Raw genomic sequence first — 26,976 nt, 5'->3', positions numbered from 1 at the left:
CGCTGAAGAGATTACACTTTGCTACAATGTAAAGTAGTTTCTGAGGACGGCCAATCTGATAGGCCAAAATGCATAGAGGTTGAGTCATGTGATTGTGACAATTTCCGCCAACACCTGGAAATTGAGCCCTTCACTGCATGAACTGATCTGGCAGATTTCACGGATGATATTTTTACCTGCTGTTCACTCTGGGTGCCAGGATATCAGAGACTCATACATGCGAGTTGAATATCTTTAAATTTTTTGGAATAAAAGTTATTTTTAAACGGTACTGTGCAATGAGGTTTTCTCTATTGTATCCAGCTATATGAGGAACATTCATCATAGTCAACCAACAGTCCAGAGGATATCTAGAGGGGTCGCCCCACGCACATATTTGACCTAACTAGGGATAGTTGGTCCAATCCCAAGGGTGAGTGCACATCTACTAGGGAGGCACCCTATTTAAACACATAAGGAGCACAAAACTACTTATCAAGTAACAGCACTGTATATGAATTTTTCATCATTGTTCCACAAGCACCAGCACTTTTCACTGGGGACTGTGTTATTTATTGATTGTTTTAAGTATTTTACATTTGTTTTTCTGTACATAGCAATATATTGCATATAGCATTTAGCACAGTATATTTATTTATTTTCCACACAGCCATTAATGTCTAAACCACTGGCCACAAAAGGGAGAATGAAAATGTCCAAATTGGGCCCAATTAGCCATTTTTCCTCCCCGATGTCTGTGACTTGTTAGTGTTACAAGGTTTCAGGTGTGAATGGGGAGCAGGTGTGTTAAATTTGGTTTTATCGCTCTCTCTCACACTGGTAACTGGAAGTTCAACATGGCACCTCAGGGCAAATATTTCACGGAGCATCTGAAAAAAAAATTGTTGCTCTACATAAAGATGGTCTAGGCTATTAGATGACTGCCAAGACCCTGGAACTGAGCTACAGCACGGTGGCCAAGACCATACACCTGTTTAACAGGGCAGGTTCCACTGAGAACAGACCTTTGCCATGGTCGACCAAAGAAGTTGAGTGCACATGGTCAGCGTCATATCCAGAGGTTGTCTTTAGGAAATAGTGGCATGAGTGCTGCCAGCATTGCTGCAGAGGTTGAACGGATGAGGGGGTTAGCCTGTCAGTGCTCAGACCATATGCCACACACTGCATCAAATTGGTCTGCATGGCTGTCATCCCAGAAGGAAGCCTCTTCTAAAGATAATGCACAAGAAAGCCTGCAAACAGTTTGCTGAAGACATGGATTACTGGAACCATGTCCTGTGGTCTGATAAGACCAAGATAAATGTATTTGTTTCAGATGGTGTCGAGCGTGTGTGGCAGCAACCAAGTGAGGAGTACAAAGACAAGTGTATCTTGCCTACAGTCAAGCATGGTGGTGGGAGTGTCATGGTCTGGGGCTGAATGAGTGCTGCCAGCACTGGGGAGCTACAATTGATTAAGGGAATCATGAATGCCAACATGTACTGTGACATACTGAAGCAGAGCATAATCCCCTCCCTTCGGAGACTGGGCCGCAGTATTCCAACATGATAACGACCCCAAACACACCACCAAGATGACCACTGTCTTGCTAAACAAGCTGTGGCTAAAGGTGATGGATTGGCCAATCATGTCTACAGACCTAAACCCTATTGAGAATCTGTGGGGCATCCTCAAATGGCAGGTGGAGGAGCGCAAGGTCTCTAACATCCACCAGCTCTGTGATATTGTCATTGAGGAGTGGAAGAGGACTCCAGTGACAACTTGTGAAGCTTTGGTGAACTCCATGCCAAAGAGGGTTAAGGCAGTGCTGGAAAATAATGGTGACCACACAAAATATTGATACTTTGGGCCCAATTTGGACATTTTCACTTAAGGGTGTACTCACTTTTGTTGCCAGCAGTTTAGACATTAATGGCTGCGTGTTGAGTTATTTTGAGGGGACAGCAAATTTACACTGTTATACAAGCTGTACACTCTCTACTTTGCATTGTAGCAAAGTGTAATTTCTTCAGTGTTGTCACATGAAAAGATATAATAAAATATTTACAAAAATGTGAGGGTTGTACTCACTTTTGTGAGGTACCGTGTGAGTATATGTATATAAAACCTTTTAAAAATGGTTGTGCAAATACCATGCAAGAGCAAAAAAATTATGATTTTTACATGTAGGAGAGGAGTGCCAGAATAGGCCCGGTATGGAAGTGCTTAATCATGGCACTGACGGGCCGGACATTCAGCGGTGGTGGGCCGGGTGCGGCCTGCGGGTTGCCAAACCCTGATCTATACCATATAGCCAATATCTAAGAACCAAGTGAAACTGCTCAGATGACGCCATCTTTAAATAAGAAGCAGATTCACTTAAAGAGAGATTACTAGCATGGGGATATTCCCACCCATGTCTAAAGAAGGCCTTTAAAAGAGCTTGCACAAAGACAAGACATGACATGTTGTACAATCCATCAAGGCCGCCAGTGATACTTCCTGTTGCCTGCCTATCAGGTGATGTGGTGACACAGGTCACATCCTGGTTGCCAAGACACGATTGTGCGTCGGTGGGCCAATGACCGGGGGTTAGTCACTAAGCTGTTGGGCCTGGTCACATGGAGCCTAGGATGCTCCTCCTCTACCTTGGGCACTCCTGGTGTCCTGTGCGGGGGGGGGGGGGGGGGGGGGGCAGTGCCGCGCGCCGCCAGCTCAGGGGGCGCTACATTCGCCCCTCCCCTCTGACGCCCACTTTGTTCGTGACCGCACTTCCGCCTGTAGTGTATTTAAGGTGATGGATTTGGGTAGCTCATTGCAACCCGCCCTCCAGAGCACCCGGTCTGCACCACTCAGTATTTCCTGATATGTCTACAACTACTTATTTCTTTTGATGGTACCAATTTTTATCAACTTTCCTAACTGTTTTATTCCCTCTAATACCCCATACACACGGTCGGACATTCCAACTACAAAATCAGTCTGATTTTTTCTGACGGATTTTGGCCGAAACTTGTGTTGCATACACACGGTCGCACAAAGTTGTCAGAAAATCCGATCATTCAGAACGAGGGGACGTACAAAACGTACGACGGGACTACGTAGAGGCTAGTAACCAATAGCTTTCATCTCCAAGTTTTTTCTGAGCATGCGTGGCACTTTGTGCTTTGGAATTCTCTACACACGATCAGAAAAAGTCAGATCGGATTTTGTTGTCGGAAAATTTTATATCCTGCTCTCAAACTTTTTCCGTCAGAAATTCCGACTGAGAAAGTCCGATAGAGCCCACACACAATCCGATCAGACATTTTCCGTTGGAAAATCTGACCGTGTGTATGGGGCATTAGTCTACCTGGATGCTACCCATTTCCATTTAGATAGCATTTGATAGAATCTAGCTGAGTTGTTTTCCTTAAGCGATGCCTACATTTGTCTGTTGACACTATATTAAGTAAGATTTCTTTCATATTATATTAAGGTTAGATTAGAGCCATTCAGCCATTCTATTTCAGTTTGGTCTGATACCATAATTGTAAGCACTTTTTCAATATCTTGATGCTCTGGAAAGGTACTACCTTGGCCTATTGGCCTATCATACAGTGTAGATATAGGTGGGTACAATACTAAAGACTGTTTTTAAACAATTATTTTAATTACTAGCCAATTTAATGATTCTGTTGTTTTGTACTGATAGATCTCCTTGTTTCCTGACCTACGGTGTTGCGCATCCATTGGGGGTGTATTTGGTGGTGCCCCTTGTGGATAGCCTGGGCTGGGGTCTGCAGCCTCCAAATCTCTTGGACTTCTGATGTCCCATGGCAGCTTCTTTTCCTTGGTTCTATTTAGGGTACGATTTCCCACCCACATGGCTAGTAAATATCGGTAGAATTACTGTATTATGAACAAAATGTAGGTATTAAATCTCTAATTGTATTTTTTTTGTACCATAGCTACCATTGTGTGTGTATATATATATATATATATATATATATATATATACACACATATGCATACACACACACACACACACTTATCCTGGAAGAAGAAGAATTACACAATCCTTTCAAAACGTGTTGGGTTTCACTACCAACTGTGAACAGTGGTTATTTTCATGTCATGTATTCATTGTAACCACATCCATGTGTTCATATTTTAACTCTACATTTACTTCTCTTTGTTATAATACATTTTGTACTTTTATACTACTATACTTTTTTCTTTGGCGTAAATGCACTTGTAAAGTCCCATTAGAGGGTTTTATTTTTGGTATTTTGTCAATTAGGGATGTGGACATCTTCTCCTAGTCCCTTCCACAGCAAACCATGATTTTAATTACGCATTTCCTTAAAGCCCAACTCTGAGCAGAAGAAAAGATATCCTTTGCAGTAAAGTGGTGCAAGGGCAATAGCTCATTTTGTTAATGGCAGAGGGGCAACAGTTTTACTTACTTGAACCTCTGCTCCTCCAGCAGATGGCACTTCCCCCCAATCTGCAGTGGACTGTTCCTCGGCATCATCGCATCCAGAGCAGGGCTATGGACCCTGCTTTGGTCAAGATGAATTTAGGACCCTAGACTGCAAGAGCGCAGGGATGTAGAAGCTGCAGGGTCTAGCTGTGGATAGGAGCAGAGGATCAGGTATGTATACTTCCTATTATTATTCCCCTAGGCATACTGCAAATGAGCATTTAACCTCTACAGTGCGATCTCAGCCCAATTGCAAGGAATGATTTTTTTTTTTATTTCCTGGCGTTGGGCTTAGAGACATGCCCAGACATCTCTATATTCTCTATCTATAATCTTCATACAGAATAGCATATGTAACAACGATTTCATCTTTTAAAGAAGATTTTGTTTTGTGCATCATTAAGACTCTCATGCGGCACAGTTCATAAAGTATATATTGCAGGTACAAGGACTGTGACAGTTAAAACAGAGAGTAGGCTCAAGGACTGTGTGCAGTTAAAGCAGAACTAAAGTCCGCAAACACTCGCTTCCCCAGCAACACTGATATATGCAAAATCTCCTGGGGCACTGTCCTTGGCTTCTTTTGGGTGCTGGGTCTTCAGATGTTTTGACTGGCTGGCATGAGATGATGTAAGGAGCAGGAGTTCATGCAACTGGCACTAGGGCACTGTGCCAAGAATGTACCCTGAGCTGCGCATGCACTGGCTTTAATTTTCATATCTCATTGGGCTGAAAATAAGGCAGGCCATACACTGGTTGCAAGAAAGAAATTTGGAAAATTCTCCCATCAACACAGGCAATGCTGACGGGAATCCCCCCTGCTGAGACCTTGTCTGCTCCTGGCTGGGGGAGAAGACAGTGATTATCGCTAGCGGGTATAGCAGGCACTAGCGAAAATTGCAAGAGAATACAGCAGGCTGGTTGTACCCAAGTTGATCGATCCATCAACTCAGTACATTCAGCCTGTCCATTAACGGCTCTAATCTCAGCCGGTTCTTGCTAAATCAGCCGAGATTTGAACCATGAATGGCTGACCTGTTATTTTTTATTTTTTAAACAAAAGATTCTTATCCTGGAGAGTTAGCTTTGCGAGTTGGACTGACTATCTAACTATGTACACTCCCTCTTCTCAGATAAAATAAAGTAGTGACTTACCTGGTCATTGGGCTATTGATCATGGGATGTCGTGTACTTTGAATCCAAGGATGGTCACTTTCTGGTTTTGCCTTGGGGTCCTGTGGCAGCCACCATCCATACTGCTGAGCTGAAGTCAGTGGGATTCGCTGAGTTTGCTTAGGAGCTAAGTGCAAAAACAGTAATTGATTTTACAGATAACGCCACCTGGTGTCTGCAATTATTCCATCTGCCTTAAAATCACTCACAACAATACTTTTACTGACCAACACTTGTTATTCATGGGGAATGATAAAACTCCTTGGAAGGTAAAATGAAGCAAGGTTCTCACTGTCTCTCCTGCTGACCTCTACCCATTACAGAATATAGTAGTGATGTGATGATCAGCAGGAAGCTGGAGAACTGTGGGGCAACCAGGAGATGGACATTCCCCAAGTGTCAACTTTTTTTGCATCAGAGTTTGATGGCTTGGGAGGCAGGAAAGGCAAATATTTTTTTAAGACTTATTTTACTATTAACCCTCCCAAAACACAGTGGGGCAGAAGTCCCAGATATAGCCCTATACCATAAAGCTGCAGTATTCACAAGACTCCTAGATTATATATGCAAGTGGTGCCTTGTGCTACCAGGCAATTGTGATCAATCCAAAATATATACATAATATGTGACTAAATAAATGAAGGTAATTGAAATGCTGCAAAAACAATGTGTTTACAGTACACGCAAATGACAATAAATAAATGAAAGTGATCTTGCGCAATTCCTCTAGTGTTACTCTGTGTATAACCTTATAATCCAAAACAATGTGTCCAGTCCAATCAATATCATGAATGGTTCATAAACCAATAAAACAGAAAAGTCAAAATATCAAAATAAGATGGATAAATGAATAATAAAGTCCTTGTAAGCTGAACTTCTGCCAATCATAGTGATTTCACCAAACAGATCAGTGCTCTCAGAACTCTCCCCTCAATAATGTGAATAGAAAGCCTTCTGGACAAATATATAAGCTGATGGTCCTTCCTTGGTGTATTTCTTTCCCTATCTCCTCTATATGGAATCCAGGCTCCTAAAATCATGCTAATGGATCCGAACCACATACAGGAATGAAATAGAGAGAATACCTCTCATAGTGTATTATCGTTTAAAATGGAACAATTTATTAAAAGACAAATGGATCACTGACTGTGCATTTCGGAAAAGGAAGGAGCCTGTAAATGACATATTTACAGACTCCTTCCTCTGTTCTCCATCCTGACAGATCGAGGACAGAGGGGGCGGAGGAGCACGGAGGGGGATCGCGGAGCACAGATGGGAACCAGAGCATGGAGGGGATATGAGGAGCACAGCAGGGGACTGAGGAGCACAGAGGGGGAACAGAGCACGGAGCAGCGCAGGGGAGGAGTTACAAGCACCAATCTCCCTTTATAGATTTCAATAAAGCAGCTGAAAGCCGCAGGAGGTAGAGGAGGAGAATCGGCTGTCAGCTGCTTTATTTAAATGTATACAAGGAGATCAGCGATTGTAACTCCTCCCCAGCACCACACCAATCACCCTTGACTGTCCAGGTATCGGGTTAGGCATCTGAGCACTCGGATAAATGCTCTGTATCGGTACCAATACTAGTATCGTTATCGGTAATTTTAACCCTGCCTTTGCTTCAGATTAACAGTATATCCTAAGGCCCCTTTCACACTAACGTCCCGTTCAGGCCCGCCTGTCAGTTTTTCAGGCGGACCTGAACGGGTGCTCCATAGAGCTCTATGGAGCGTCGGATGTCAGCGGTGACATGTCCGCTGACATCCGACCCGCTCCGATCCGAAAAAGTGTGACGGAGGAAAAAGCTATTTTTCCATCCGTCTGCGGATCGGATCGGGTGACGACGGGCACTGCGGTCCGTCGTCATCCGATCTCCCATAGGGGAGAGCGGCGCTGTGACAGGTCCGTCCCTGCACAGTGTGCGGAGACAGACCTGTCATCTCCCTGCTCAGCGGGGATCGGCGGAGTGATCCCCGCTGAGCAAACGGACATCCACGGGGCGGATCAGAACTGATCCGCCCCGTGTGAAAGGACCCTTATTGTTATATCTGTTTGATTAGTGTAAAATAATTCTTGTTGGTCTTATCAGATATTCAAAGCGGTCTTGTATCCTAAGCACTGTTCCTGTCCAGGGATGTTCAATTCCTATCACCCGACATGCAGTTTCAAGCACTGAACAAGAAGTTATTTTTTCCATTTTACTACAGGCAAGCAGCAGGGTTTAGAGCCAACAGTCAGCTCCCTTGTAAAAGCAATGCGAACGGCTAACTAGCTACTGGATCGCTTTTACAAGCAACAGGAGGAGACGAGTCCTCCTCCCATCACCTTCTGAGTGCTGTCCCGTCCCACTGGGTCACCAGATCGACCAGCCGACTTTTCCACCGGCTGATCATAGAGACAGAACCGGTCTGCCTGTCTCTATGATATAGGAAATGGGAAGCAATGAGCATACATTACTTCTGATTTCTCTGTCATTTTTAAAAATGGAAAGCATTTGATCACAATGATCTTGTTGTGATCAAATGCTTTTAAGGGCAAAGGAGGGATCTCTCCATAAAGAGTACCTGTCAATGCCTACTGCTGCGGGATATTTACATTTCTTGTCACAGAAATAAAAGTGATCAAAAAAAAAAAATTTTTTTTTTTTTTTATCAGGACAAGTAGTTTGCCGTGAGGGACAAGTAGATTGGGACCCCAATGTAGTCCCTTGAACAAGTCATTTTTTTTTTAATTTCCTCACCCATGCTGTCTTATCTCAAGGAGTTTAATCAGAACTCCAGTTCCTATTAGTGTGCTAATATGTATCAGAGCTTAGGCACCCCTCTGCCCATTTGGAGCATGCGGTCATTGTTCCCAGTCCAACTCTTAGGCCTAATAAACTCATTATTGTAATAAAATCGCCAGTTTGTTGTTCTTTTATAACATAGTAAAATACTTACTCCTCAGATCTTGGTGACGTCTAACCATCTCCTGATATTTCCCATAACTCACATATGAACATTGGGGAGCAAGGGCAGGAAGTTTTGTTGTGTTCTTTCCACTTATTCCTAAAAAGAGAAAATAGAAAATTGGACCAATGGATAATGGGTCAATAGGAGATAAAATGCTCAGGCAAAAACAGTAAATCTGGCCTAATGGCCCACACACACACGATCAAAAAAATTAATATGAAAAATACCACTTTTGAAGCGATCGTACGATACTAATGATCATTAGTACACAGCTTTCGAGAGCCAATCATGACAATTAATCCAATATTATCTGATGGTACAAATACAAAAAATGTTCTTGTATGATACCAGATTGTATGATTTTCGTTTAATCGGGACAGTTTTCGTTCACGAATACACTACTACAAAAACATTACATCACTTCTGAGTTTTTATTCTATTGTACAAGAATTTTCGTAATTTAGTAAACTCTTCATTTCTGATATGAGGTTAGAATGCAAAAACAACAGGCAATCATTTGTCCAATAAGCTCATCGTGTGTACCAGGCAATAGATTGTGCGATTTTTTTTTTTTTTCACTGTCTTTGTTGATGGGGGAAGTTCTCCAGTGGAGTCATTGTGTTCTTCGGTGTGGGTATAGGGCACAGGGAGTCTTCGCAGCCGGGAAAATACACAGTGGCTATCGCTACCGTCTATAGCCGCTGCCAATAATCAATCAATCAACTTTGGCACATTTAGCCTGCTCATACATAGTTCAAATCTCGGGTGGACCGGCCGAGATTTGAACTGTCTATAGCCGACTTTAACCAACAATAAAGCAGGCTACCACTCAAATCAAATGACACCACACCACATATGAAGCTACAAAGTCACCAGCACTCTAAATGAATGAATTTCACATGTTTATTGTGAAGACGGCATTACATGAAGCATAAGAATCCAATATTTTTGGGCTTGCATGGTCCCTTTTCCAAGGCAACATAGTTAGCAGTCACTATGCCTAATGTGACACTGTCTTGACAATAAACACGTAAAATGGATTAATTTGGAGTGCTGGTGACTCATCTTCAAATGTGGTTCTGGATGCCAACATTCACTTTGAGCACCCATTGAGTTGAGTACTGTAAGCAGTGCAGCTTCTATTCAAACATTATGACACCACAATGCACAAAGTGTAGCGTTGTAGTGCTCACTACCACAGCACATACATCTCAAAGCGCACTAAGGGTTCACACTTACAGCCATTTAGAATGCTGACAGAGCACCAGCTGCATTGGCTGGATTTGGGAGGAAGCTATCAAATTTAAAAGAATCTCTCATATGCAGCTAGCAAGACAGGCAATCATTCTCATTAATCATTGTCCTGTTTGGGTTCACACTTATGCTATGCGTCACATTGCATGTGATTCGCACAGGAATTGCACCACATTCCTGTGCAAATCACATGCAATTCTATGCATAGAGAGTTGAGCCCATCATTTTGTATGGCTCAAATTGCACCCCATCTGCACGATAAAGGTGCAGACATCTTGTTTTTTGCCGCACTGGAATCGGATCATATGAGTGTTCATACCCATACGGTCCGATTCTAGCGAACTCACTGCATTCTGCAACCTGCTTTTGGGGTGTCGCTAACTTTTAATTGACTCCCGCAGCAGGTCGCATGAACACAGTGCGATTGCTATGTGGTGCAATGCGGGAAAAGAAGCAATTCCTGTGCATTTGCTCCATCACATAAGTGTGAACCGAGCATAATTGTGTTTTATCTTAATGGATTTTCAATGCAGGGTATTTCCATGAATTAACGTTGATTTCCTTGGTGGCACTGAACATGAAGCCAATCATTTTTGCCACTGCACATGGGACATTTTAATTTTAAAGTATATGTGAGCCCTCACCTTGTAAAACAAACTAGTCAGTTTAAAATAGAAATGAAAGGCAAATCATTTGTGTGTACATATAAAAAAAAAAAATGTAAATACTTTTTTCCCCTTTCTTTTTTATTTTTATAAGTGATCACATACCCTCTGGTCTCAGCTGCATAAGGAGCTCAGAGTTAAGTCCCATACACACTATTAGATATTCTGCAGATTTTTGTCTTCATCCCATCACACTATAAGACCTTGTAAACACGGTCGGAGATTCCGACAACCAAATCTGTTGGAGTAATTCAGACGGATTCATTCCGGAAGAGGTCCGGAAGTGATGTTGCATACACACGGTCGGACTAAGTTGTCGGAAAATCCCATTATACATAACGTGATGACGTTATTTCGTTATGACGGGACTACGTTCAGGCTAGTAGCCAATAGCTTTGGTCTAGGAATTTGATCTGAGCATGTGTGGCACTTTGTCCGTCGGAGTAGGCTACACATGATCGGAGTATGTCCGATAGGAGCATTTTGTCAGAAAATTTTACCGGCAAGTTGGAAAACTTGGTCCGTCGGATATTCCGACGAAAACAGTCCGATGCAGACCACACACAATCGGAATATCCGACAAAACGGTCCGATAGGAAACATTCCGTCTGAATCTCCGACCCTGTGTACAAGGGCTTACACGTGGCAATAAGTTACTATGCGTTCTGATGTAATTTAATGCATGTGTGTTGACAGGTGCATTTGGAGTGCCATTAAGAATGAATGGCACTGGAGCACACCTGCCAGAACATAGGGAGTTTTCATGCACTGTATCACACATGTTCCCGCATTACATATACGTGTGAACAAAGCCTAAATGCAGCATGCTCCATTGCCACCCAGTGGGGTCGATTTACTGAAACTGCAGCTGATTGGTTTCCATGCACAGCTGCACTAGATTTTGCATTTTTCAGTTTAAATAAATAAACCTCAGTGCACTGGTGTGATCTTGGACTTCAGTTTGCCATTGCTTTTTGCTGAGCACCGGTGCCCAGTGTGGTTGTGGTGTGACTAGGCTCTAAGGGCTAGTTCACACTAGTTTGATTCTAGACATCACCTTGAGATTCTCACTGCATTGCTCTGCAGATCCTATGTGATGTCTGTGTGATGCAAATTCAGCCATCCACCTTGTGCAGGACCCTTTTTTTTACATGCAATACGATTCTGCAAATCGCGCTGCATTTTGCAAACTGATTGTGGGGTGTTTTTACCTTAACATATACACTGCAATCAGTTTGCATGAACAGGTTTGCGATTCAGATGCAGTGTGATCAACTAGGTCTCATTTCCTCTCTTTGGCCCCTTTCACACATGCGGACATTATGTCCGTATTTCATCAATCCATTTGCGGATGAAATACGGACATACATGCATCCTTATGGGATAGTGGGTGTCTGCGGATGAAAATCCGCTGACACCCGATATTGTCCGTCTCCGCTATGGTCCGATTCTACAGACGGAGGAAAATCCTATTTTTCTATCCGTCTGCAGAGCGGATTGGATGAACACGGACAGACGGTCCGTGCTTATCCGATTCCCCATAGAGGAGAGCACAGATCTGACAGGGCGGTCCCTGCACAGTGTGTCGGGACCGCCCTGTGCGGCGCCGGCTCAGCGGGGATAAATGGAGCGATCCCCACTGAGCAAGCGGATCATCATGGGGCGGATCATTACGGACCTGTCCCATGTGAAAGGGCCTATTTTCTTTTTTTTTCTACTCTTTCTCCTTATGTTTTTCGCTGTCTAATTACCTGTCTATTCTTTCCATTAATGTTACTATGTGTCCTTCTCTTGAGTCATTTGCTATTTCACTGAATGTATATACATTAAGGACACCCCTAGGGACAATGTTTCTAAGAGGGAAAGGAAATGTTGTCGCTGTATTTACCTCTCACAGTTTGATTGTGCCCCTATTGATCATATTACCCTTCTTAGGGAAAAGATCCTCTACGAGAAACGTTTTGGTGCACTGTATTTACTATTCTGAGATTGGTTTTCATGTACTTTTTACTTTAAACACTTGGATTGAAAATTTGTTAATAAAAATATATTCAAATCAAATGCAAATTTGCGACGTATCTATTTAGAACTGAGCCAAAGGCTCAGCCCACACTGTAAAGCGTTGTACACGGTCAAATTTTCGGACGACCTTTTGTGCGTTTTTTGTTGCATACTAGTCTCGTATTGAAAAAAGTGAAGCGGTTACTTGCCATACCAAAATTCTCGTATGACAGAATACAACTTCAGACGTGACGTAATGTGTTGAATCATTTTGTAAATATTCTTTCATTTCTAAGCATGCCTAGTTTTGCTTTTACAATTTTTTTCAGAGGCAAACCGTGCTATTTAAATGAAAATCGGATGTGGAGTTCACATCTGACAAAAAAATTATAGTCTGTGCACCCAGCTTTTGTCAGACAAAAAAAAAAAAAATCGGAATCGGCAGTTGAAAGCACCGTACAAACAATCCAAAAATCAGCAGATCGTTCATCGAGTAAATTTTACTTCTGATTTTCGTATAGTGTGCACGGGCCTTTACGCTGGGGTAAAGCATGTGTTAGCCTGCATGTCACCACAGTGTACAAAAACAACTATTTTGTGGGTTGGTATGCTGCAGTGCCATTCATTTTTAATTGCAACACAACACACCTTGCTAATGATATGCAGCACACTGCAATGTCTAAAAAGCGCATGCATGCTTTTTGGTGTGAGAGACAACCCACCCAAATAACGCAGCGCATGTTAACACATAGCTCACAACTTTTTGAGATGGGAATGAGGGACACGTATCAGCAAAAGTATGCAGGAATAGGACACAGCCCTTGCCATGCCCCCTTAAAGGAGAACTGCACATGCACAAAAAAAAACAAGATTTGTTAAACGCACAAATGCTTTTTTTTTTTTTTTTTACTCCTACTATTCCTTTATATTGACGTTTTGTATTTACAAATGCAGCAATTTAGAAATCAGATGAAAGGTTTAGTGCTGGAAAACACTTTTTGATAGATATAAGTGCATTTTATATTGATTAGATCAAAATGAGAGACAAACGAGGGACAAATCGGGGACAGTCAGGAGCTATGTTAACATGCAAAACACATATTGACGCATTCGGGGGGTGCACATAATCTTGTGTAGGTGTGCATTGTAACCAATCAGCTTTTATTTTCAAAGTGTAATTGAAGAAGCTGAAGATAAAAGATGATTGGTTGCTATGCACAGCTGCAACAGATTCTGTCTGTTCCAGTTTTAGTAAATCTCCCCCACAGTGCAGAAAATCTAAGAACATGGCCTGGTAGTGCGATGCTTTGCGCTGCCCTGGCTGCACACAATACACTGGTAGAGGCAGCCCTAGTGATCAGTGTGCCTGCGGCCATGAGCGATATCTAGCAGTGATAAGCAGGCTTTGCAGTATTTGCCCCCACCCACTTATCTCACCCGAGTCCTCCTGAATTCGGGCGGCCAGCAGAGGAGCCTGATACCCGAGATTAGTCAGCCCGAAGAACGCCATGAGCGAGCCAGGAAGCGTCCACCGTCACCATGGAAACCACAGGAAGTTCCTTCGCGGCGGATGAATGAAGAGTAACCATGGAAACTGAGTCTCACCAATGCTACCACACAGGTCACTCTGAGCGTACACCGGAAGTTGTGTTTTGTCACTTCTCCTAACCTGATCGATAGTCTCCTGAGAAGTGCGAACACCTCATTATAAACCTGGCTGTGTGTAATCATTACAGTGCCGAGCTTTTCAAACCAATATAATGGAGGGGGCTCCATAGAGAGTAAATGCAAGCTGTGTCTACAACGGCTCTGTAACCTCTCAGTCACCACCAATAGGAAGGCTTGTTGCTGGGCTCACAATGCAGGAAACTGAGAATATGGTGGCCGAGGGCTCCCAGGAGGGGTTACTGACCCTACAAGTCCTCCATGCTAGGATAGCAAGATCTCGGATGTATTATGATGGTATTCTGAGCCTAGGTTCACATGTGTGTGCAAAATACTGCATGTGATTCGCACTGCATTCCTTGTTCACATCACATGCGATGTCTGTATGATGCGATTTGAGCCATACATTTTGTGTGACTCAAATCACATTGCATCGGCACTAAAATGGTGCAGGACCCTTTTTTTCCCCAGCACCTGAAACACATCACAGGGGCGTTCACACCATGCAATGCGATTCTGGCGAACGCACTGTGTTTTGCGATCTGTTTCTGGGTGTCGTTAATCTAACATTGAGTGTAGGGTTGCCAACCTCATCTCTAAAAACCCGAACACATATTAATTACACAGGTGCTGTGGCTAATTAAGGTGGTAATTAACCACCTCGTGCCCGCCCTATAGCCGAATGACGGCCGTAGAGCAGGCGCGTTCGTCCGGGTGGTCGTCCCTGGACGTCCTGATGTTTACTTCCACAATGCGCGCCGCCGCGGGCACGCATTGCGGAAGTTCTGTGTTCGCCGTGTCCCCCGGGGACAGGCAAACACAGATCGCTGTAAATGGCCAATCACAGCGGCCGTTTACAGCGTGATCGGCGTGTCCAATGGGAGATGATCTCATATGTAAACATATGAGATCATCTCTCAGCGCCGCTCTCCCTCCTCGCACAGACAGTGTGAGAGGGGAGAGATGAACGGCTGCAGCGGCAGCCGTTCTGCCTCTAGTAAAAAAATAATAAAAAAATAAAAAGTGCCATCCGCCCCAGTGCCATCTGCCCCAGTGCCATCCGCCCCAGTGCCATCCGCCCCAGTGCCATCCGCCCCAGTGCCATCCGCCCCAGTGCTACCTGCCCCCAGTGCCATCCACCCCAGTGCTACCTGCCCCCAGTGCCATCCACCCCAGTGCCACCTGTTGTCAGTGCCACCTGTTGTCAGTGCCATCTGTCATCAGTGCCACGTGTCATCAGTGCCACATAGTGCCATCTGTCATCAGTGCCACGTATTAGTGCCATCTGTCATCAGTGCCACGTATCAGTGCCATTTGTCATCAGTGCCACCTGTCAGTGTCACGTGTCATCAATGCCACTTATCAGTGCCATCTGTCATCAGTGTCACGCGTCATCGGTGCCATGTATTAGTGCCATCTGTCATCAGTGGCACATATTAGTGCCACGTATTAATGCCATCTGTCATCAGTGCCACGTATTAGTGCCACGTGTCTTCAGTGCCACGTATTAGTGCCACATGTCATCAGTGCCACGTATAAGTGCCACGTGTCATCAGTGCCACATATTAGTGCCATCTGTCATCAGTGCCACATATTAGTGCCATCTGTCATCAGTGCCACCTGTCAGTGCCACGTATAAGTGTCATCATTGCCACGTATCAGTGCCATCTGTCATCAGTGTCACATGTCATTGTCCTGGTGCTTCAAAAGTGTAATAAATAGTCAACAAGTTAGATGTGTAATTTATGTTCCTAGAACACATGATGGCGCTACCTGCATGTTGGGCCTCTCTATGTGGCCAGGCTGTGAAAAAGTCCCACACATGTGGTATTGTAATACTCAGGAGGAGTAGCAGAATTTTTTGGGGGGTGTCATTTGTGGTATACACATGCCACGTGAGAGAAATAACCTATTACAATGACAATTTTGTGGAGAAAAAAAAAATAATGAAAAATATTAATTTTGCAAAGAATTGTGGGAAAAATATGACAACATCAAAAAGCTCACTATGCCTCTTACTAAATACCTTGGAATGTCTACTTTCCAAAAAGGGGTCATTTGGGGGGTATTTGTACTTTCCTGACTTGTTCGGGTCACAAGAAATGAGATCGGCCACCAGTACATCAGATGTGATCAATTTTGTGCGATTCGCACCACACCTTGTAGACTCTCTAACTTTCACAAAGACCAAATAATATCCACTAATTTGGGTTATTTTTACCAAAGATATGTAGCAGTATAAATTGTGGCCAAAATTTATGAAGAAAAATTAATAATTTGCATAATTCTGTCACAGAAACAAAGAAATATGCGTTTTTTTTCAAAATTTTCGGTCTTTTTTCATTTATAGCGCAAAAAATAAAAACCCCAGAGGTGATCAAATACCACCAAAAGAAAGCTCTATTTGTGGGAAAAAAAGGACAAAAAATTCATTTGGGTACAGTGTTGCATGACTGAGTAATTGTCATTCAGATTGTGAGAGCACCGAAAGCTGAAAATTGGTCTGGGCAGGAAGGGTGTTTAAGTGCCCAGTAAGCAAGTGGTTAAACTCACTTGGTGCCTTAGCTGCATTTAATTAGCCTCAGAACCTGTGTAATTCAAAGGTGTTCGGTTTTAAAGGGATGAACCTAATTGAGTGCTGGTGTCCTGTCAGAAAGACGCTACCCATCAAAATATGTAAACAGAAGTGAGGTTGCGTTGCGGCCATCTTCGTACACCCACATTCGCCAACAGTCACAAGACGGCAAGCGGACATCTTTTTACACCCACCATTTCACACATATTTTTACCAGTAAACTGAACTTATATAGTGAAATACAGTATTTTGAAATCCCTGACACTTTTGATGTTAAATTTTAGAAGCATCGGCAAGCCTGCTGATCTCACAGGTTTGCCAATCTGACAGAACACTGCTGCTTTTAAGATTCAACATCAAAACGGCTTGATGGATTTCAGATTCCTGTATTTCACTATATAAGTTCAGTTTACTGGTAAAAAATAAGTGTGAAATGCAAGACTTTGGGGGGTGTAAAAAGATGTCCGCTTGGCGACTTCAGACTGTAGGCTTATGCCCCATACACACTATAAGATTTTCTGCTGATTTCTTTCCTTCAGATTTACCAAAACCATATCATATGAGGTCAAACCTTAGGAGTTTTAATTTGTATGCAATCAGGCAGACCCTTGCACTACATGGTTTTGGTAAACCTGAAGGAAAAAATCTGCAGAAAATCTGATAGTGTGTATGGGGTTTTAGTGTGGCCAAGTGCGGGTGTACCAAGATGGCTGCGACGGAACGTCACTTCGATTGCACTTTCTGATAAGTAGTGGCTTTCTGATAGAGCATCGGTTCACACTTGTGCAATGTGGGAACCCTGCGAATCCACTGCGGGTTCCCGCATCACAACCCAACTCACAAGGCAGTTCACACTGCCATATGCAAACTGCTGGGAGTGTCAATACATTGTTAGTTGTTGTAAACCCTTTACAACCACTTTTCACTACAGGTAAACCTATAATAAGGCTTACCTGTAGCTACCCTGGATATCTCCTAAACCTGCACAATCCCCTGTATCGGCATGTGCCGAAGTCATCTGCACATGCGCACTGAAGCAATGGCTTGTTCACGCATGTGTGGGAGTGACATCATCGCGGCTCCAGCCAATCACAGCGCCGGAGCCTGCAATACCCGGAAATAACTCCGGGAGACATGGCAGAGCCATGTGTCGGGACCAGTGCAAGTGCTTTGATCTAAGGTGAGTATTTCATAATGAACTAGTATGCTATGCATACTAGCTCATTATGCCTTTGTCTTTTTTTTATTTAATTTTTTTATGAGTTTACAACCACTTTAATGACACGCCCATATTCTCTTCTCTAGAGAGAATAAGTTCAGTGCTCACATCCTTTCCTTATAACTAATATCCTCCAGACCCTTTATTAGCTTTGTTGCCCATCTTTATACTCTCTCCATTTCCAGTACATCCTTCCTGAGGACTGTTGCCCAGAACTGGACAGCATACTCCAGGTGCGGCCGGACCAGAGTATTGTAGAGTGGGAAAATTATCGTTTTTATCTCTGGAGTTGATCCCCTTTTTAATGTGTGCCAATATTCTGTTTGCTTTGTTAGCAGCAGCTTGCATTGCATGCCATTACTAAAGCCTATCATCTACTAGGACCCCCAGGTCCTTTTCCATCCTAGATTCCCCCAGAGGTTCCCCCCCCCCCCAGTGTATAGATTGCATTCAAATTTTTGCCACCCAAATGCATTATTTTAAATTTTTCTACATTGAACCTCATTTGCCATGTAGTTGCCCATCCCATTAATTTATTCAGATCTTTTTGCAAGGTTTCCACATCCTGCAGAGAAGTTATTGCCCTGCTTAGCTAAGTATCGTCCACAAATACAGAGATTGAACTATTTACTCCATCCTCCAGGTCATTTATGAACAAAATAAATAGGCTCGGTCCCAGCACAGAATCCTTGGGGTCCCCACTACCCACACCTGACCATTCTGAGTACTCCCCATTTATCACCACCCTCTGAACTCACCCTTGTAGCCAGTTTTCAATCCATGTACGGTACTCACCCTATGGTCCATGCCAACGGACCTTATTTTGTACAGTAAATGTTTATGGGGAACTGTGTCAAATGCTTTTAGAAAATCCAGATACACCACATCTATGGGCCTTCCTTGGCAATTCACCTCCTCATCATTGGTTTGGCAAGAACGAATCATGAATCAATGCTGGTTACTGCTAATGATACCGTTTACATTACTAAAATCTTGTATATCGTCCCTTATCATCCCCTCCAAGAGTATACATACTATTGATGTTAGGCTAACTGGTCTGTAATTCCCAGGGATGTATTTTGGGCCCTTTTTAAATATTGGTGCTACATTGGCTTTTCTCCAATTAGTTGGTATAATTCTAGTCAGTAGACTGTCAGTAAAAATTAGGAACAATGGTCTGGCAATTACTTGACTGAGTTCCCTAAGTACCCTCGGGTGCAGGCCACCTGGTCCCAGTGATTTATTAATGTTAAGTTTCCCAAGTCTAATTTTAATTCTGTCCTCTGTTAACCATGGAGGTGCTTCCTGTGATGTGTCGTGAGGATAAACACTGCAGTTTTGGTTACTGAAGCCCCCCGATTCCCTCTTGAAGACTGAGGAGAAGAATAAATTCAATACCTTTGCCATCTCCCCATCCTTTGTAACCACATGTCCTTCCTCATTCTTTATGGGGTCAATATGGTCTGTCCTCCCTTTTTTACTGTTTAAATACGTAAAGAATTTCTTGGGATTTTTTTTATTGCTCTTCTCCTCAATGTGTCTTTCATGTTCTTTCTTAGCCCTCCTTATTGCACCCTTACGTTTCTTGTTGCATTCTTTGTAACGTCTGAATGCTGATGATGATCCCTCAACCTTGTTTTTTTGAAGGCCTTCTCCTTTGCTTTTATATGCATTTTTACATGAGAGTTAAGCCATCCAGGACTTTTGTTCGCTCTTTTAAATTTATTACGCAAAGGGATGCATTGGCTAATGCACTTATTTAAAATGCTCCTAAAGCAAACCCATATCTCCTCCGTGATTTTTGTTCCTAAGATTTTATCCCAATTTATGCCTTCTAACAAGGTTTGTATTTTAGGGAAGTTGGCTCTTTTGCAATTCAGTGTCTTTGTATTCCCCTGTTTCCTATTTGTGTGATTTATACGGAAGCCAATTGACCTGTGATCGCTGTTACCTAACTTGTCCCGTATTTCCACATCCGTGATCAGGTCTGTATTTTTGGTAATCAGTAGATCCAGTAACGCTTTATTTCTAGTTTGTGCGTCTACCATCTGACCCATAAAATTGTCCTGCAATACATTTAGGAACCGGTGAGCCTTAGATGAATGTGTGGTTCCCACCTCCCAGTCTATGTCTGGATAATTAAATCCCCCATTATGATAACACTTCCCATCCTTGCTGCTAATCCAAATTGTGATAGGAGATCTGTCTCCCCTTCCTCCCACAGGTTAGGGGGCCTATAGCATACTCCCAGTTTTATTCTCCCCTTAGCTTCATCCCTTTGGAGCTCTACCCATAAGGATTCCACCTCCTCCCTAGCGCCCTTAAGGATGTCATCTCTCACATTCAGTACAGTACAGCATTCTTGATATATAGGCATACCCCTCCCCCTTTTTTACCCTCTCCCTCCTTGTGATAAAGGGTACATCATGGAATGATTGCCAGCCAATCATGAGAGCTGTTGAACCAGGTCTCTGAAATTCCCACAAAATCCAAGTCCTCCTCGCACAACAGTATCTCTAGTTCATGCATCTTGTTCGTCAGGCTCCTGGCATTTTTGAACATGCCACGTAGTTTAAACCGGTTGCATATTATCCTCTTATTGGGTGTTCTGAGATTGCAACTAGGACTTGCTACTATACTTACCCTGGGTTTATGTGCTTTGGTCAACCTACCACTAATGCCCCCCAATACTACCCTCTAGAATATGTTCCGCGCTGACTATCTCTACCTCTGATCCCTCCCCCCCATCGCCTAGTTTAAAAAAATCCCTCTAACATTTTGGCCATCTTCATTCAAAACTGATCTGCACCCTCCTCATTTAGGTGCAGTCCATCCCTTCTATAGTACTGGTTATCGACTGAGAAGTCGGCCCAGTCCTCCAGGAACCTAAACCCCTCCTTACTACACCAGCTCCTCTGCAGCGTGGTGCGAATAACATGCGATCTTGCAGAGCTCACTAATGTGACTCAGGACTGACACCTCCAGAAGATCACATGGGTGCCATGAGATTGCCTTGCAGTATGATTTGGGGAAACACAGTAAATTTTGTGCATTTACCACAACAATGTGAACCAAGGCTGTGTATTAGTAGTCATCACCAGAAATCAATGCTGTATGTAGGCAGGTGTCAATTGTAATGCTAATGCTCTCTATGTATAATAGGTTGTTGATATTGTTGGGGTTAACTTGCTGGGGTTTGTTTGCTGTTCGGCATGTTGAGGTTCCCATAGCTGGGATTTTTAACCACTTGAGTCCAGGAAGGTTTTACTTCCTTCATGACCAGACTATTTTTTGCTATTCAGCATTGCTCTACTTTAAATGTGCGGTTATGCAAAACTGTACACAAATAACATTTATATATATATATATATATATTTTTTTTTTTTTTTTTTTTTTTTTTTTTACACAAATAGAGGTTTCTTTTGGTGGCATTTTATCACCACTGGGTATTTTATTTTTTAATATATGAACGAAAAAATTAAATTTTGAAAAAAAAAAACCCAGATATTTTTTACCTTCTGTTATAAAACATATCCAATAAAAAAAAAATGTAAATCAAATTCATACATTTTAGGCCAAAATGTATTCTACGTGTCTTTGGTGAGAAAAATAAATTCCAATAAGTGTATATTGATTGGTTTGTGCAAAAGTATGGTCTGGGTATATATATATTGGAATTTATGCAGCTATGATGCTATACTGGTAATGGCGGTGATCAACGACTTATAGTGTGACCGTGATAGGGTGGGGAGCAATATGGTGCTAAGCCCAGGTTCACACTGACAGAGGGATTGAAATTGCGTGAGTTCAGCTGAACTTGCACAATTTCATTCCCATACGTCAGTCTCGAATTTGGGGGCGATTATAGAGACATCTGTGCGGGTTGTTGCACAGATGTCTATTCAAATCGCACCTCTAAGTCACCAAAGGTAGTACAGAAACTACTTTTGGGAATCGGTGCAGTTTTACATGTCAAATCGCTGCAATGTGAGCCTAGGCTAACAGATACTATCTAAGAGGGTCTGTAAGGCGCCTCATTGTGAAAGTAGTCTGACTGACACTGACATCGCTAGTGACACTAATACAGTGATCAGTGATAAGATGATATGATATGATAACTAATGACACTGGCTGAGAAGGGGTTAACTGTATGCCTCACAATGTATAACGTGTGCTGCTTTTTCTTTTCTATCTGGCTGTTTTTCTTCCCTGCTTTCCCTTCTGGGACATGTCACAGGTCCTAGAAGGCTGCAGGACGATTCACAAATCGCAGAGCAACTTACGCATGCACAGTGGTAAATCAGATGTGAAGCCACAAGGAATCACAACTGGCTGTTTTTAGTAGACATGCTAGTGCTGGGGACCCAAAGACCAGTGAAGATCCGGCCTAGGTGAGGACGGTGCCAGATTCTTGAACAAGCAAGTGTCCTTTTTATTTTTTACATAATGTATCTTTTATTGAGTTTTATAAAGTTTTACAAAACAAGGAGGTGCGTCTGCACCAGTAAACGGCTAAAGAGAAAAGACAGTAGTTGTGCTCCACTTTACTAAACAAGCCATCAAGCACAGTAACTATCGGAGGCAAGATAACACAAAGCAATGTTCCCATTATTGGTAACCAGCTTTACATAGACATAGAGCTCAGGTCTGATTCACAAATAATAGGTAAGATGTCACTAGATATCATAAAGCCTTGCAATGCCTTTAGCTTACTGGCGGTAAATGCATGCCTGGGGAACTGAACCCCCACATAAAGGGCTACTCTCTGACCAAGGTATGGTAAAGAGAGCGTTAAACTAGTTAGGCCCCTTTCACACTGACGTCCCGTTCAGGCCCGCCTGTCAGTTTTTCAGGCGGACCTGAACGGGTGCTCCATAGAGCTCTATGGAGCGTCGGATGTCAGCGGTGACATGTCCGCTGACATCCGACCCGCTCCGATCCGAAAAAGTGTAACGGAGGAAAAAGCTATTTTTCCATCCGTCTGCGGATCGGATCGGGTGACGACGGGCACTGCGGTCCGTCGTCATCCGATCTCCCATAGGGGAGAGCGGCGCTGTGACAGGTCCGTCCCTGCGCAGTGTGCAGAGACGGAGCTGTCATCTCCCTGCTCAGCGGGGATCGGCGGAGTGATCCCCGCTGAGCAAACGGATATCCACGGGGCGGATCAGAACTGATCTGCCCCGTGTGAAAGGACCCTTAGGCTGCTGTATCAGGACTCAGTCTAGCCAAACCAACCAAACTTTATGAAATTTGGTTATGCATCCTCTGCTGTTATAAATAGCTTTGTATAAGTCAACTATTACACTGAATCCGACTTTGAAATTGTGCGACTTCACTTGAAGCCTCACAATTTCAAAGTCGCATGTCAGTGAGACTTCAGGCGAGACTTGGAAGATATGTGCGACTTCATGCACAGATGTCTATGTAGGTCGCACCTGAATTTGCTAAAAGTAGTACAGGAGCTTATTTCAAAATAGCAGACAATAAGATGGGACTTGTCATGCGATTTGAACTATTAAATTGCATGACAATTTAAGACATCAATTTAGCCAATAATTTCAGTGGAAAACAATAGATTTCCTTGCATAAAAAATAATATACCAGGTAACATCCTAGTCGCTCCCCTCGGACCTCGGACCATCGGTGTAGCCTCATCAGCGCACATCGGTGAAGAAGAAAAATTACTTAATTGCAAAATTTTATAACGGAAACTAAGAAAAACAATTTTTTTATTCAAAATGTATGTAGTTTTTTCATTTGTTTAGAAAAAAATAAAAACCCCAGTAGTGATTGAATACCATAAAAAGAAAGCTCTATCTGTCTCATAAAATTTTTTATAAAAATTTAATTTGGGTACAGTGTTGCATGACTGCGTAATTGTAATTCAAAGTGTAACAGCACTAAAAGCTGAAAATTGGCCTGGGCAGGAAGGGGGTGAAAGTGCCCAGTATTGAAGTGGTTAAATTGCACAAATCTATTTCTAGCAGTGATTAAATTACTAAATGGGTGCTCCCAAAAATCATCCCATTATCTAAAGTGGGCCAGTCTGATGTCCAAGCAACCCAGCAGGGCTGAATGAAAAGCAACGAACAGCTCAGGTCAGGAAGAGCCGCTGTACTAACTATCTGACGTTAGTACAGCGATGTCGTGCCCCCCCGCCACAACACTCCGGTCACGCTGATCGGTAGACAATCGGCAGACCTTTTTCGGTCATGCCCCATTTGGTCGGCTTCTGCTGGACCAACTCCAGTACACGTCGGTCGAATGTTGGACGGTTTTAATTGAATCGGCTGATGCCGCCCGACATTCGGCTTGTGTCTACTAGGCTTAAGTTAAAGCCTCCATTATAGTAGTCACTAAGCTAGGTGAAACTGTGTGGTGCAGGCATGTTGTAATTGAATGTATCGGAAGAAGTACCAGTCAGGGTATTTTTAGCTTTCAGTGCCTCAAAGGAAAGGAATTTTTGATTAAAAACCAGCAGCTACAGTACAGGCATACCCCACTTTTAAGTACACAATGGGGTTTATTTACTAAAGCTGGAAAGTGCAAAATCAGGCTCACTTCTGCATAGAAACCAAACAGCTTCTAACCTCAGCTTGTTCAATTAAGCTTTGGTAATAAAACCTGGAAGCTCATTGGTTTCTATGCAGAAGTGAGCCTAATTTTGTACTTTCCAGCTTTAGCTAATAAGCACCATTGTGTGCTTAAAAGTGGGGTATGCCTGTATTTGTAACCAGGGGTAAAGGTAGACATTATTTCATCCCAGGCAAAGACCCAGTTCTGCACACCCCCACCAATGAGAGACGTTCTCCATCTGGGGGGGCAGTATAGATGATTGGCTGGCTGGCGCCCAGTATGGGTGAGTAAATGGGGGCCCTGACATTTGGTCTTAATGTGTGGCCTGTGGGTGACTCTCTGCAGCAGCTGAAAGCTGGTGAGAGGTAGGAGGAGATGGCAGCTTTCAGCTGCTGCAGGGAGAGCCACACAAAGAATCGGTTCCAGTAATTCTCCCTCACCGACCGCACTGATTGGCAGAGCCCCTCTCAATAAGGAAAATCCAGGAAACATGCCCCCCGCATACCATAAGCAGAACTCTAGGCAGAATGGGCTGGCTGGTACTTGTGGTGTACCGCTGCTGATGCAGGTAGAGCAGCCCTGAGACTGGTATGCAGCAGGAGCAGGTCAGATCAGGTCAAGTGGTAACACAGGGTGAATAGAATAATGCGGTTACTACACTTTTCTGGCATTAATCCCTCTTGTTAATGTATTGCACCAAATTCATGAAGCATTCGCAACAATTTTGGTTCTGTCAACGACTTGTGCACCAAATTCAGGTATTTCTAAAATGCACCACTTTTACATTGTGTCGTATTGAATGCGCCAAATGTAAAAGTGGAGTTAATTAAGAATAACTGTCTTTTGGTGTACAGCGGTAAAAACTGGCTCAGACAGATTTTGCAAAAGTGTCTCGCATGTCACGAGCAATGGTGGTGTGTACAACAGGTGCTTCAAACAAGGCCAGCAAGGAGCTGGCCAATCACTGTTGTTTCCAGGTAAAGGCGACAAGTCTCATCTGAGTTTTGCTCAGTTTTAAAGCGGTAGTAAACTAAAAAAATAAAAAGATTTCCTCCTGCAAGGTAAAGGCATACTGTGCTATTATGCATCGCATACTAGCACATTATAAAAGACTTACATTGAAACAAAGCCCTCCAGTGGCAAACTGTCACTGGAAGTAAGGTAAGGTTGCTGTAGATCCGAGGCAAGGAAAATAAAAAACAGCATTTTAGCTTGCACATGATTGGATGATAAAATCAGCAGAGCTTCCCCTCATTTCAGATCTACCCCTTAGATTGAGAGCGACTGTACTTCCAAGTGCACTTGCAGTGCAAAGTGGATTTGCCTTTCCTAAATAACCCCCATTGAGTGCTTTGAGATCCATGATGGCTCAGACCTATATCTTCTCAACACAACTTCCCTCACCACCAAGTGTAGTTATGAGTTAATAGACTAAAATCCAATTCCTTTCCTCTGATATCCCAAAAATGTAGTGAACAAATACTTTTTAGGCAAGCTATTATCACCCAAATAGCATGAGAAGCCAAGCACAGCCATGGGGATCTTTGCCAATGTAAAAAAAACAGGAAAACGTACAGCAGGGGAAAGGCCTTTTCAGATGGCTTTGAGGGCGATATGGAAAACAGCACAAGTGACAGTGTAGTTTTTGATTCATTTTTTTCATTTATAATTAAGTGCAGTTCGTTGCAATGATTCAGTAAATTTTTATTTTTTTTCAGGTTAGGTGCCTTCGTAAAAGTAAAAAATTAAAAATTACTTAGCCATAAGATAATGGAAAATTGTATACTCACCTTTCCGTAATTTTCCTTTCCTGACGCATCTTCATGGCAGCACACACTGGGTTGTGACTCCGCCCCCACAACCTGACAGGATTGGATTAACTATAAATTTGAAGGGGAGACACCCTGCTGCATTCTCTGTAAATATCATCACAAAAGAAACAGGGAGGGCAACTGTGTGCTGCCATGAAGATGCGTCAGGAAAGGAAAATTACGGAAAGGTGAGTATACAATTTTCCATTTTCCTGACGCCTTCATGGCAGCACACACTGGGAAATAACTCGCCAGTCGGGTGGGTGCAAGTAAAATAATATTTATTCCTTATAATGCTGAAGAATTGGCTCTGACGGATCTACCGAAGTCGGCCATGGATAAATGAGCAGAATCCACCTTGTAGTGGGAAATAAAGGTATTCCTGGAGGACCACGTTGCTGCCCTGCATATTATCTCTGGTGAGACCCTGCAATACGCTGCCCAAGAGGTAGCCACTGCCCTAGTTGAATGAGCCCTGATGTCTTCAAGAATCGCCATATGCTGGGTGGAGTAAGCTTTTTTAATGGTTCTGACTAACCAGGATGCAATAGTGCATGAGGAGGCGGCTTGCCCACGCCTGGTTCCATGGGGAATGATCAAAAGAGAGTTAGTTTTCCTAAAAGAGGTGGTAGCAGTTAAGTA

General features: G+C 43.1%; 1 protein-coding gene across 1 annotated transcript in view; it reads right to left on the bottom strand.

Moving 5' to 3' along the window:
* Positions 1–14,097, bottom strand: part of SPMIP11 (sperm microtubule inner protein 11) — a 32,853-nt gene extending 18,756 nt beyond the window's left edge. The window contains exons 1-3 of the mRNA XM_077483311.1: positions 13,926–14,097; positions 8,557–8,664; positions 5,600–5,744 (exon numbers count right to left, since the gene is read on the bottom strand). Coding sequence (XP_077339437.1) covers positions 5,600–5,744; positions 8,557–8,664; positions 13,926–13,998 — 326 coding nt within the window. The 5' untranslated portion in view covers positions 13,999–14,097. The remainder of the gene's footprint in view (positions 1–5,599; positions 5,745–8,556; positions 8,665–13,925) is intronic.
* Positions 14,098–26,976: the final 12,879 nt, after the last annotated feature.

The sequence above is a fragment of the Lithobates pipiens genome, unplaced genomic scaffold (assembly GCF_037356315.1).
Source record: "Lithobates pipiens isolate NorthernLeopardFrog02 unplaced genomic scaffold, aLitPip1_a1.2 Scaffold_16, whole genome shotgun sequence".
In the NCBI taxonomy this organism is placed as follows: Eukaryota; Metazoa; Chordata; class Amphibia; order Anura; family Ranidae; genus Lithobates; species Lithobates pipiens.
The sequence above is the reverse complement of the archived record's forward strand: the minus strand, read 5'-3'. Positions and strand labels throughout refer to the sequence as shown.